The 14408-nt window shown below is 35.2% G+C and overlaps 1 protein-coding gene across 4 annotated transcripts in view; it reads right to left on the bottom strand.

Moving 5' to 3' along the window:
* Positions 1-14408, bottom strand: part of LOC108911937 (homeobox protein homothorax) — a 420456-nt gene that overhangs the window by 112917 nt on the left and 293131 nt on the right. For 3 of the 4 annotated variants that reach the window (XM_018717012.2, XM_018717015.2, XM_018717013.2), the window contains one exon: positions 8251-8358. The exons of the other annotated variant lie outside the window; for it this stretch is intronic. In XM_018717012.2, coding sequence (XP_018572528.1) covers positions 8251-8358 — 108 coding nt within the window. The remainder of the gene's footprint in view (positions 1-8250; positions 8359-14408) is intronic. 4 annotated transcript variants of the gene reach the window in all.

Raw genomic sequence — 14408 nt, 5'->3', positions numbered from 1 at the left:
GTAGGTTACAAAGGCCCTCCATCTGGGCCTGTCACCGGCAGACGAGGCGGACGTCGATCGGCGCAGAGTGCACGCGGCCGTGTTTTTTAACCACCAACAAAGAGAGTCGGATTCTTAACGCGTGGGATCGGATCCGGGGGTAATTAGCAAGGGATGTTTCTCGAAATGAGATTTCGGTGGTTGAGTGATGGACCTCGTTTCCAAGGTAACAATTACCTTTTGGTCTCCCCACGTAAGTCCGGCATGAGAACCAATTACGGAGCGGCGGTGATGGATGGTCCAATCACAGAGGACGCTATATGGCCAGGCATCTCTTCTCCTTACACCGGGTCAGCTGCCGGGGTCACCGCCAAATTACGCGCCTTGCTTAGGTCTTATTCCACACTCCTACGTCATTTCCAGCCACATTCTCACGATCGAGGCGAGGAAACTACTTTGTGACCGCAAATTGCCGGCTAGTGCAAATTAAATGCCTAATAGACTGTATTGCCGCACTTGTTATTACCGTAAAAGGAAGAGTTCTTAGATTACTAGATGTTAAGGATAAGTTATTATGGATACTGTGCGCGTATATTAGGCCTGCTCGGGTCCGGCCTCGCTCGTAAATTCCATGCATCAGATAAGGGGCATGTGGTAATGCCTTTACCGTTGGTGGATATACATTTCGATGATTACTCACGAGTCCGCGTTAATCCGGTAAAAAATCGCCGAAGATTCGCCAATACTAATCGGCTATTTTTAATGAAAACCAATCAGATCTTTACCGACAGTGGTTATATCTTTATTGCTATCTATACAGGGTGTCCCATTTTTATTCTGAAAAAATTCAGGAAAAGGTAGATCCGATAAAATTAAAGGGACTTTGTTATATAAACTTATTTCGAAATCTGAACCCTTTCCGAAATACAGGGTGTTGAATTTGAATTTATTTTATCATCTTTTGTTAATATCTCTTGGAGTTATAAACCAATTGTTCTCAAATTTTGTGTGGTGAATGCCACAGTGTACTAATACTAATACACAAAATCTCAACTCGACAGAAAAAACCAGTGGCGTGCATTCCGCACTTGCCGATACCTTTTATAAAAAGTATGTGTTACGTCACTGACTGATCTTTAAAATAATAAATAATTTCAATTGTCCGTGCATTGTTCTGCCAAAAAGTATTGTTACGTTTTCTCCATAATAGGCACCATTACGGAGTAAACCGACATTTTATAAAATCATCTCTGATCTTAATTTTAGCAGAACTGTTTTAATCAACAACTGAAACGCTCAGGTTGTTTTAATGTGGCTTCAGTATTCCTTATCTAAAAAATGTTAAAGCACATTCCTGGTTAATTTAATAATATTAAATGTTCAAATTGCAAGCCACTGGCTGCAATACACTTTGTTCACTCGTAGTGACAGAAAATTAAAAATTAGAGTTGCTTTGAAAACAGTTTTGGTTTTCATAATAAACTTGACATGATCACTCTTTGTTGAGAAACGAAAACTTTTTACATTAATTACTCGGATTTAGCTTTTTATAAAATATCATTAAGTGCTTTAATAATGCCATATAAATTTTCAAATGCTGAATATGCTGATATTGTGTTCTGTTACGGATTGTGTAATGGTAACGCATTGGAGGCATCTCGAGAATACAGACGAAGGTTTCCTGATAGACGACATCCAAATTCTCAATTATTTACTGATGCATTTCAAAGACTCCATGAAATTGGTAATGTACGAACATTAGAACATTAGAGCACAGAAATCAAAGAATAGATTTGAGAATATTTGAACAATATTTAAATATTCGTTGATACATTAATGATACAGTTTTTGTTTAGTTTATTAAACGTTAATGTGCATTAATTTTATAATTAATTATTGTTATTAAATCACTGATAGAATTTTAAATGTTTTAATTTTTTCCAACATAAAAAAACATCATTGTTAGTAATCACAGATAGTATTCAATTAGCCAGGAGTGCGCTTCAGCATTCCTTAGATAAGGAATAGTGATCGAGTTCTGCTAAAATTAAGATCAGGGATAATTTTATAAAATGTCGGTTTACTCTGTAGCTGTGCCTATTATGTAGAAAACGTAAAAATGCTCTTTGACAGAACAATGCACGGACAATTGAAATTACTTATTATTTTGAAGATCAGTCAGAGACGTAACACATACTTTTTATAAAAGGTATCGATAAGTGCGGAATGCACGCCACTGGCTTTTTCTGTCAAGCTGAGGTTTTGTGTATTAGTACTAGTGCACTGTGGTATTCACCACATAAAATTTGAGAACAATTAGTTTATAACTCCAGGAGATATTAACAAAAAATGGAAAAATAAATTCAACTTCAACACCCTGTATTTCGGAAAGGGTTCAGATTTCGAAATAAGTTTATATAGTAAAGTCCCTTTAATTTTATCGGATCTATCTTTTCCTGAATTTTTTCAGAATAAAAATGGGACACCCTGTATTTACATTTACATCAAATATAGAAAGATAAAAATGAACACATTTTGAGAGAAGATAATGACACTTTTGCCAAGATTTTAACGAGATTAATTTTCCAATATGGGACTAGTTCGAACTGAACTGCACTACTTTGGGATCTGCAATGGGTGTATTTTAAAATTATCAAAAAATAACAGTGAACAAATACAATTTTTTCTTGTACTTTTGTATATTTTAGTGCATTAGTGTAGTTGATAAGCAAATGCAACATACAGGTTGTCCCGAAATTCATGTAACAAAATTTGGTCACAGATTCTTAAGACAAATTTAGGGGACCCGTATTTTTTATTTTTGCTAAGTGGCCCCCTCTTTCGGAGTTACAGCCCCCTGAAGTCCGCCCCTAAGAATCATCTTTTTTTTATATCTCAGAACCCTGTTGTACGAGAATCACTAAATTTGGTACACAGGGGTTTTACGACATGTGGAATCTGATGGTGCTACGTGGGCCCCCTTCTCTTTGGAGCCAAACAAATTTTGTCGCATATTTAAATCTCTTAAAAATTATCTGTCCACTAGGAAGCCATTAAATTTAGAAAATTTTTGCCTTTGTATGCTTTTTTCATGATCGAATGCATATTGTGATTCGCCATTTTCCTCAAAAACATTGCGTTTTACAAAACAAATATCAAGAGACAAAAAAGTTTCTAAATTCAATGGCTTTCTAACTAACTAATAAATTTAAAAAAAAACAAATCTGCGACCAAATTTTTCAGGTTCCAAAGCCAAGCGGGCCCACGAAAAAGTGTCTTAAGGGGGTTTCTCGCCAAAAAGCGTAGCACTGTGAGATTCCACTTGTCATAAAACCCCTGTGTACAAATTTAGTGATTCTCGTACAACATGGTTTTCAGATATAAAAAAACTTCTTAGGGGAATATTTCAGGGGGCTGTAACTCCGAAAAAATACGAGTCTCCTAAATTTGTCTTAAGAATCTATGACCAAATTTTGTTGCATGAATTTCGGGACAACCTGTACAAAATGATTCTCTTCAATTCGTGATAGCTATGGCAGACGTGACAAAACTAGAGCATTTAGTATATTTGATGAATTGTACTTTAAAGTATTCGAAATATGAATGTAACCTCAATCCTTGCCTGACAAAGACGTCAAACTGCCTTTCAGGAAGTGCTAATACTCAATACAGAAAACGTATATATCAGCTTTGTTCCTCGAGCAATGCAATTAGTCAGGCGCATGCGCATTGCGACATAATGCTTACATAAGATTACAAATTCGTTGTTTCGAATCAAATACGTCTGCTTGTTGGAAACTGATTTTAATCAATTGATGAACTATGTCTTAAGAAATTTTACTATTTTTTAACAGGTTTCCATTCTATAAATCTTAATAAAAATGTCCAAATGTTTTTAGGTAGGTATTCCCATAATATAAACTTACTGTTATGTATAAAATTGATGAGGCAGTTTTGTTTGTAGGCAGGTTTGTAGGCAAATTATAACGAAACTTTAGGTTAGTAACAGGTGAGTCATGAAAACTTTGTTTTTATAAGTTACAATATAACTTTATATCACCAAAATTTAATTGGTAATAATGAATAAATAGAACTTCAAAAATTTTATTATTGTGCTTATTTTTATCCTACATGTCCTGTTTTTTGAAATTCCGGCACCTAAAATCACCATAAACGCATACTTTTTTGCTAGAAATAAGGTGACTTTAATAGTGATTTCAGTTTCTTTAGAGGTACATTTTTGGAAGATAATTTTTTGTACAATTTCAAATCAAGCTCTTGGATTCAGGATGGTAACCAGATTGGGCAATACTTGAAAAAATGTTTCTCCTACCCATTGGATAAAGTTTCTAAAAATCATCAATAGATAGGTAGGTACCTACCCATAATTTATGGACATCTTCCTATTTCATTTCTAGGCGAGCTAAATTCTAAATGTGTTTAATATGAAACTGTGACATTAATTTTATATTAATTATAATTAACAGGCAACCATAAAATTTATGTCACAGTTTCATAAAATGATTATCTGTTATAGGTACTTTCACATTAGTTTAATTGTTAGCAATAAATATCTACCTAATTGCAAACGTTTTAAAATCGACGTAGAAGTTAGTGCAAAGGACGTTAAATGCACGTAATTAAGCTTTATCGCATTAGACTTCAGCCTAAAGATGAGACAAAATGTTAATTAGGTATAAGATGCACCGTGTTGCAATTCTGCGATTTGTTCGAATAAAAAAATATACAAAGAATACGCAGATCATTTTACATTAAGAAAAAATATTAGTGATTATGAAAATTACTATAACTACTATTAAATTTTTGAATACTAAGTATACAGGGTGTTTATAAACTTAAAGGGGATTTTTATGGCAGCAATTGTGGTAGATAATGTATTAAAACAAGCTTTATCAACAATCAAAATCGCCGAAGGTGCAAAACGATGTGTAAAATTAATAGTCATTAAATGTTAAAACTTATTCAGAACTTCTGGAATTTTCTCTGACTTACATAGGTACTACATTAAAAGAGGTCAATGGTTGTGGCCGTAAATGGCGTGTGGTCTGTTTGTTCGCTCCGTTTGTTAGAGTAAACAGAAAAATTGCTAGTTCAGTTTTAAATAATGATCAGTTCGAGTTTAGTTTTTATTAGAGAAACGCATATCTTTTATTGTGAAAATTATTAGTGAAGAAACGTTTCCATGTAGTAATTTGTTTGTAGATTGTTACTTTTAACTGTTTTCTTTTTGTGAAAGAATGGTATGTCTATGCTGTATGTGTACTATGAATGAAAACTGACAATTAGTTGCACATTTTTATATACAACGACTTTCAAATAGGTATACACCAACATTTGTAAACAAAAGCAGAGCTAGCGGTGGAGTCAGCGGTTCTAAAAAGTTTCCATCGTATCAATGTGGTAGGTACTAATAAAAATTAAAGTTAATTATTAATAATGAATATTATGTACCTACATAATACTATTTACCTATATTTCGACAAAAAAATAAAACAATTACTTATAAATATTATTTGAAGAACATTATCTACTTGAAATTGGATTGACTATTTTTACTGTACTAATATTAAATTGTACACATTTCTAATGTTTTTTATTTTATACGGAAAGTGAAGTAATTACATTTACTATTTCATATTTCTTACGTGGTATTGTTCCATTTTAATTATGTAATTTTAATCTTGTGTGTGTTTTTACTGCTTTCGATCAAAATGTAGGTACAATAAACGAGAATTTACAGGGGACTGTTTTAATTCAACCAGTTGGAAAATCACATGCTTAATGTAATTTCACATGAAAATATGTAGCATCAGAATAATCGATATTCTATTATATAATTTTACATAAATTGTTATAAGTGTATGCAGAAAAATAAAGAATTTCCACCCCCCCCAACGATTTAATATGCAATTCCGTAATCCTGGCGGCAAAAAACCCGCTAAATCATCCGGGCAGGCCGCGACGCGCCGGCGATGTACGCAGCCGTTTGCATATTGCAGCCGGCGAACAGCGAACGAGAGAACGCTCGACGGCGGCGGTCGCGGAAAAAAGGAGAGCCGAGTCGCGCGCCTCCCAGCAGTTCGCCATTCCACCGCAACGCGCCACTAGCGAGACGCGGCGCATGCGCCCCGCGTCACCATGGCTGCGAGGCGGGAATGCGGTCGTAACCATGACAACGTTCGCCGGCCGGCCCCCCGCTGTCCCCCCGCGCAAGGTGGGGAAAACGTGTGTGTGTATGTGTTTGTGTATACGGCCTGCCCGAGAAAGACAAGGCAAGACGCAGGCAGCGGAGTCGCTGGCTCGACGTTGTTTACCGTGTTATTTTTGGACGGGGATGTAAGGGACTGTTTTTAACGTTCTGGTAACAATTATATAATTTAGAAAATGTGAGTTAGCTACTAGATATAATCTTGATAACTAATGCGACGCATTTTACATCTGGAGCTCTAGGCGCGCGTTGTGGAAGCTTTTGAAACGTAACGCCAAGTCTATCAATTTTAAATTGTTCCTATACGAATGTATGTTTAAAATTGATGAGGTAGGTACTGTTAAATTCCTCCAGATACAGAAAATGTTTCTGTATACAATATTTTATAGTTTTCTTTTTAATGTTGTCTTAATTATACTACTACCTCTCTATTTAATAAAATACATTGATGTAAGGGTACAAAACGACAGCCTAGATAGATTTTTACTTGCAATATCTCACAATCTAAAACAAAGTATTTGTCTCAGCTTCATGTTCTTCAACTGAATATTCATTGTTCAGAACGTCAAAGATCTGGTGCGTGCAAATCGCTGATTGACTTTATTATTATTTGTTTTCTGCTACATTTTCTTTGTTTGGCAATATTTTATTTAGTTTAATTGTTATTGTTATTTTTTTTATTTAGGAGGTTTTATTTTATTTACTGTATTCATTGTAATTGGGAACTGATCCCGTTGGATAGCAGGTTAAAAAGAAAATAAATAAATAAATATGGAATTTACTTACAAACTGTCAAATTTACCTACGCTAAAGGGCCAAACGAGCTACTGTACTTTGACTAGTAGCAATGTTAGTTGTGTGGGTACAAATATCGAATGGGCTGTCAGTCAGTGATGATCTCATTGTATGTGAACATAGCTTATTTGTTGATAATAGGTTGCTAGATTATGTAATTGTAGAAAACATTGACAGAATACTGATTTCACCTGGAACTTCGTATCAGTAATGTAAATTATATTACTTACTAGATAGCTCACGTTTTGACAATATTATCTAGTGATTGGCTGGAGAGATTGATTGGATTGTTTAAATAAATATACATTTTTAAAATTGTTTTCTAGCTGCTATTTGCAAGTCTAACTATATAACAAATGAAAGAAGACACTTTATACCTATTAAAGTGAATTTAAACACAAAGAGAAAAACTAAATAAAAATAAATAAGATGTAAAAAATAATAGGACGAAGGAAATTGGGTTGGATCGGAGAAATGAAAGAATTACTGTTTTATTTGCGGCTAATGACACTGTCGAATGACCCTTAGTCAACAATCGAGCGATAATAAATATAATGGAATACAAAGAGGAACAAATAAATGAGTAATGGGAAGACGTTCTCTTAGATCGTATGAGAAGATTTACGCGGTAGGATTTTTTCAACAGCAGATCGTCAATGGCAGATACGGACCACATATCTTTCTAAACCTCCAACCTTGTAAAATAACGTTTCATTTTCATGGTCGTTTGCATTCTTATCAAGTAGAAAGTATTAAGTATTAAAAATTATTGCTGTGAGACATTTATTTTGTGTACCTACCTACTAATCATTGACATACACCTGCTTGGAAAAATAATTTAAAAAATTTTCTGGAAGAAAATGGAAGGTAGAAATATGATTTCTTATGAAAAACGCAAGGACAAAAAATGTTATTTCTCCTGGCATTAATATTGCCTGAAGCTAAAAGAAAAAAAATGCGAAACGGACTTTTATTCTAATGTTTTATTTCTTGGAAGCACAAAAATTCTTTCCAATTTTCGTCTCTTATTGAAACAAAACACGTACGAAAAACCAATTAAATTTGCACGAGATGCCCGAGGAATGAAAGGAAAAAAGAAGTGAGTGGTTAGAAATCATAAATAAGAAAAAGGGGGTAGGGGGATAGATAAAAACAAAAAATCCTGCTCTACCAATATCTAAGCATGCTGCTATTGGCGTTTACGGTGAGGAGATACACAGAGAATCCTGAAGCAGGATGTTACTCACCGGGACTACCGAGGAAGACGGAGGAATAAAGGACGCCTCTTCGCGCAGCGTCGGTGGCTGCCCGGGCGTCGGTAGGCGACGACCACTCTCGTCGCGGACACCACTTGCCTGCAATGGAAAAACAATATACTACACTGAAACAGACATACGACAGCCATTACCGCTAATAATATCCCAATATATACAACAGCTACACTCTACACAACCCCCATATGCTCTACCTTTGAACTTTGGAAAAACACATAAAATCCCGCCTAGTGCATGCAGAAGCTTTATTGGTATTAATTCTGAAAAATAAGTTAGTATTTTTGGGCACCCTTTAAATTCGTCACAGAGAATTATTGTTTACAGTAATTTTGTTTCCGCATTCTAGAATAGCTCCAGAATAGTTATTTGTACTCTGAGTACCGGTTGCGATTTTGTTTACTCATCAGATGATGAATATCCTTACGCATTTCATATAAGTTTATTCACAATAATATATAGCCAGCTGATTACTTAACCAAGTTATTCAGAATATTGGTCATTCTTAGAAATTAATAAATCAATTTATTGACTTTACGTCAAGTGCGAGTACGTACTTCAATGTTAATCACTTTAGGCATATGCTACACGCCAATCCAAATTCATTGCGAGCAGTTTTTTATCTGCTACAGTTCAAATGATATAAGTTTCTTACACAGGGTGGGATAAAAGTTAAGTATATAATAAGTATAAATAAATAAAAGTCAGCAGGCATTTTGTTATTTTATTCTTGCTCAGACTTGTATCTTTTTACAATAATAATTTGAAAATGATATTTGTCTGAAGTTACTTCTTTTTGGCATAGTGTTAGTTTTTTCTCTGTTTATGTGAATATAAGTACAAGGATTATTAAAAAGCGGAATTTGAGTAATAAAAAAATGCGATCATGTTTGGGAAAGAACAAGGAATTTGTTGGCTATAAACATTAATAAAATAAACAAGTAATAATATTCTAAATATCATATGATATTTTTTGCTATCGGAGCAGGTACTTACACAAACAAATGTAAACCGTCAAAAATTAAAAACAAAATATCATTCTCGGTTCTGAAAACAAAGATAGATTTTCGAAACGTTCAGGTGTCCTTTTTAAAGCGTTTTTCTCAAAGTGAGACTCTTGGTTAGGCATAACTAGCTTCATAAAAATAACTCTTGACCGATTCTTTGGCGCAAGGATTTATTTCTTAAATTTTTAAATATTTTTCAGGTAGGAAAAGACAGAAAAAAATAAAGAAAAAATTGAAACTGGTGCACGCAAAAAACAGGCATTTTTTAAAGTGGTTTTTAAAGCGGTGTGATTTCCTTATTGAGAGGTTATTTACAGATAATATGAAAATGTAGAAATAAAATATTGAGTTTACTTAAATGAGTTGTTTAATTAGGCAACTTAAATTGGGTACTTACTTTTGCCCAACTCTGTACCACGAAGATTTGCAGCGACTAATTTTATGAATAGAATTACACATTCAACATTAAAAAAAATTGTGACTATGATTGCAAAAATATTCACGTTTGAAAGCACAAACAACATCTGAGTTCTTTAGAAATGAATGTAAATTGATCGCATCTGTTTTTAGTAAAGCTCATACAGTGTGATAGATAGTTCGGCCTTGGATCTAGTGATATAAAAAATACCCCGGCGTTCTGAGAATATTAGATACCCACAGTCGATCACGATTAACAGTAGGTAAATGTATGACGTACCATAAAGTATCGCGAACGTATACGAAACGGGGCGCTTTTAGCCTTGCTCGTGTGCAACAACAAGAGAAAGAATGAAATAAATCCGCCGCGCGAATATTTTATAGGTTATGTTGCGTAGCGGAGTCAAGGTGAAATAAAAAGGGAATTGATCTGTTATTGAGTGCACATGATAGCTGTGTGTAAATTTAGTGCAAAACACGACAGGAGCAGGCAGCGGCGGATACGGAAATGAACGACAGTGACAGAGCATTTCTCTGTAGGCGAACGGTAATCGATGGTAAACAGATGACGGCGGTTCAATAGCGCCAACTACGGGTTGCAGATTCGCGGCAACAGCGGGCCGTGCCCTTTGCTGCAATAAAGGGGGGTTCTAGGAATAGTGTAGCATCGTAGTACGGCGCTAAAGGGGCTCCGGATGATGCCCCACTTTCATTACCATCGTTCCGAGGGATTACCACTAGTCCTTTGCTCAACGGGTGGTCGCTAAACGCAATATCACAACTCGACTCCTCTCGCCCGCCGTTCTCACCTTACAACTAATTCCGGACCCGGGCCGAACTTTCGGCAAACTCCGGAGTTTGGCCACAGAATAACTACTCTGGGAACTCCGTACGTATCTGTTACTATTACACTACACACTTCGTCAAAAGCAGCCTGAATTTCCCCCACAACAAAATATAACTTTACTTTTTTCATTTTATCAAAGGCTCACATTTTTAAAATTGTTACCTACATAAAGTCAACATTAAGAAATTGAGAAAGTTAACGCAAACTTAACTTGGTTTGTAGATTTTTGAAACTTTGAAGTTGAAGATTAAGTCCTCTGGCTGGTATGTATATTTGCTGTGCTCCCATACATGCTTTGATGTCACTGATTTGTGACGTTCGAGTTCTTGATTTTTATGAATTATCACGATAGGAATCTTGGAAAAAAGTCTTCTCACTTTCGCGTATACATCGGGGCTTTGGAGTCTTGGAAAGAAAGTCAATTAATAGTGTGTTCTCTTAAAAGGTGACGCATTTTGTCGGTGCATCTTTGAGTACGAGTAGATATTCTTCATTTTCCTCATGGCTTTATCAATGTGCCTATTAGTATATTCATAATTTTTCAAAGCTGATCCCGGGTCATATAGCTCCTAGTCCAATTCTTTCTGATGAAGAGAGTAATATGTCTTTCGATGTGGCAACTATCCGGAAAATTATCTAACCAATTAATACATATTACATTGTGAATAATCAGTAAAAAAGACGATTCTTTGAACTAGGTAATAAGAGATTTTAATGGATTCAACACATTTGATCGAAGGACTTGCGATTGCCGCACTTATAATTGGCTCATTCCATTTAAGAACAACTAGAGTGGAGTATACAATCCGGTTGCTGTTGACAACTGAAGATACATTCCAATGAAACATTAAAAATAAAAGCGTTAACTCGTGAAACATGAAGGAAAGAATCCTGTATTACGTCTCTTTTATCGGAACATTTTCAGTTATTCGGATTATTGGAATATGTTCCTTATTGTTTTCATATTACTTGATTCATTTGCGACATCCAAATTTTATCTAAACGATTGATTCAGTCGGTGCAATGACACTTAATAATGGTGTTTGCGTTTGTAATTAACTGTATCATGGCATCGAAGTAGACGGTAATCGAACACGGCGATTTTGCTAGTGCAACAAATAACAAAACGGGCCCACGTAGGCGAACGCCATTATACCATTTCCATTGTGGAAGGGAAAAATACAAATGAAGACGAAAAAACTGAACAATAACTGTTCACCTCGGCAAAAACTAACGGACGGGCAGTAGATGCGCAGGCAGGGAACTATCGGAGAGAGATATCTTAATAGTTGTTTTGCCAGTACAAGTTTCTTTATTTGTAATTAATTTAAATTAAATCTATTAAAGCTAAATAGAAATGTAAATTGCAGCATCTTATTCCAACGTTTAATTACGTTCCAGCCGGCAGTATGTTAAGTGAAACACGTTTTTTAATCCGGCGAAAATTATTAGGTTTTTTTTTATGTACCTACGAAAGTCTTGAAACAGCTCGCATTAGCGGATGGCACTCTGAATAATGCCACAGATACATTATCTAAATCGCATGCTAATTACACATTACTTATTCGTGTTAAGCGATATTTTAATCATTCGTTTATTTCACAGCGGAGATGACAGTTTCCACGGCTCTCTGATAACGGTAAATTGGGTGTTAACAATCCATTAAATAATTTAAATATTGCCACAGCGGGCAAACGTGTTTGCTGTTATCACATCATGAACACCGCAAATATTTGATAATCTGCTCTTTGGCTCTTTTAAATATCAGATTGTTCGCACGCTTCTAAAAAGATTGGTTCGGATATTTGTTTTGTCGATAAAACATAGCTGTGCAGTGGATGCTTAAACAATATAAAACGCTTGCGGTTACGATATAGAAACAGTGCGACGTGTCGTAATGTGACAACATTGGCGGGTGCTATAAATGATTACTAAAACAACGCCACTTTTAGAAACACAAAGCGTATGGTGTTAAAAAACGATACTACAACTTATATTACAACTGCTGCATAGGTACTCAAAGTGAACATTCCTTCTATTAATTATTTTTTGTTTATCGCCAGAATTTACTCATTCTTTACAGACTTTAAATAAACGTAATTTGAATTACTTGATGTACCTACTTCTGTTTTTTGACATTTTGAAGAATTACAGGCAAATATATATATTTATACAACGTTTATCAAGAAAGATAATCTTAATCTCTATTATCTCATCTATAACAATTTGAGACGACATTGAAATTTACGCCATAATCTGAGGAGTTTTCGTGTAATCTTCCCTATTACTTATTGGGTTCTAAAAATTATACTTAACTGTATCCTTGTGACAGTTTTGTCTGCATCCATTGCACAGACACAAATTAAAAGTCAATCCAACAAAATACGGCTACTATCTTTTCAGTTCATGCGATATAGGTACCGTTAACTGAAATATATAATAAAAGTAGGCATTATTTAAACAGAAGAATAATGAACTCATTTTATTTTTTAGAGAAAATTGTTATTATCGTGTAATAATAATCTACTTTAATAACTAGACTGATGTTAAGCCTCACACGACAATGTATCTGAATTTATGATTAGATCTAGTATACTATATGTACAATAAAGGTGGGATCAGGTAGAACAACTATGCAAGACGACAAACGATTGTACTACATTGGACTAACTTCTGGTATAGTGGGTAATTTGACATGACAGTGATCAGCTCTACATTTCAAGGCAACCAGTGGATAATAGATACCCTTCTTTAGACAAGAGAAATAAGAAGCTTGCAGACAAGCCAACGTTCAATAGAACCATCACAATTCTTCCATTAACAGGTGCGTTTCCTAACTGACGTGAAAGACAAGTTATGCAAAGAAACAATGCTGCAGAAGCGCTTGAGCTTGTTGAAAATGATCCTGGTACTAGTACGAGAAGAATTTTTGTACTTACTGGACAAAGTAGGACGGTTGTGCAAGACACTTTGGGCGAAAACAGTACATCACAACCAACCGGTGTAAGAACTTCTTCCCACGGATCTTCCCCAAAGAGTTCATCTTTGTGAATGGTGGAGCAACAAGTAGATACTCTTCCGATACCTTTTTCTGTGGCGTAGCTACATTTACAAGAGATAGAATCAACAATTTCCACAACTTTCATGTGTGGGCAATCGAAAACCCCATTTCCAGATAAGATTCTCCGTAAACGTTTGGGCTGGAATAATTAATAATGAAGTAAGCAGACCACATTGCTTCGAAGGAAATTTGAACAAGGAGATGTACCGGACTTTTTTGGACAAGGATCTACCTCTACTAGTTCAGGACATTCCTCTTCAATTCAGAAGAATGATTTGTTTTTTTTACATGATGGTGTTCCGTCCCATTATGGAAGAGGCGTCACTAATTTCCTCAACGAAAAGTATCCAAATCGATGGTCGAGGTGGTCCCATTGCTTGGCCAGCGCTATCTCCGGATCTCAACCTATTGAACTTTTTGATGTAGGGACATATGAAAACACTTACCTATTCAATAGGAAAGCCTAATTGTAGGGACCAATTCATTGAGATGATTCATACAGCGATTGATTAGGTGAAAACAATATGGAGAACTACAACTGGGAACGAGAGCTTCGACAGAGAATTGAGTTATGCATTGCACAAGGGGCGGTCACATTGGGCAGTTTTAATAATTACACTGTCATTACGCTTTTATTAAAATAAATCACATTTTTTTCTAAACCCTCTAGTCGCAGCAATGCAATTTGTTGCTCTTTAGCAAGTACTCATACGACCTGCCAACTTCAAACCTCGATATTTCAAGAACCATGTGGAATATGGGAAAAATAAATAGAATCATTTTTGCTTAAAATTAGTCATAT

The sequence above is a fragment of the Anoplophora glabripennis genome, unplaced genomic scaffold (assembly GCF_000390285.2).
Source record: "Anoplophora glabripennis isolate ALB-LARVAE unplaced genomic scaffold, Agla_2.0 scaffold405, whole genome shotgun sequence".
Taxonomy (NCBI): Eukaryota; Metazoa; Arthropoda; class Insecta; order Coleoptera; family Cerambycidae; genus Anoplophora; species Anoplophora glabripennis.
Note: the sequence above shows the minus strand (reverse complement) of the source record. Positions and strands in the feature narration are given on the sequence as shown.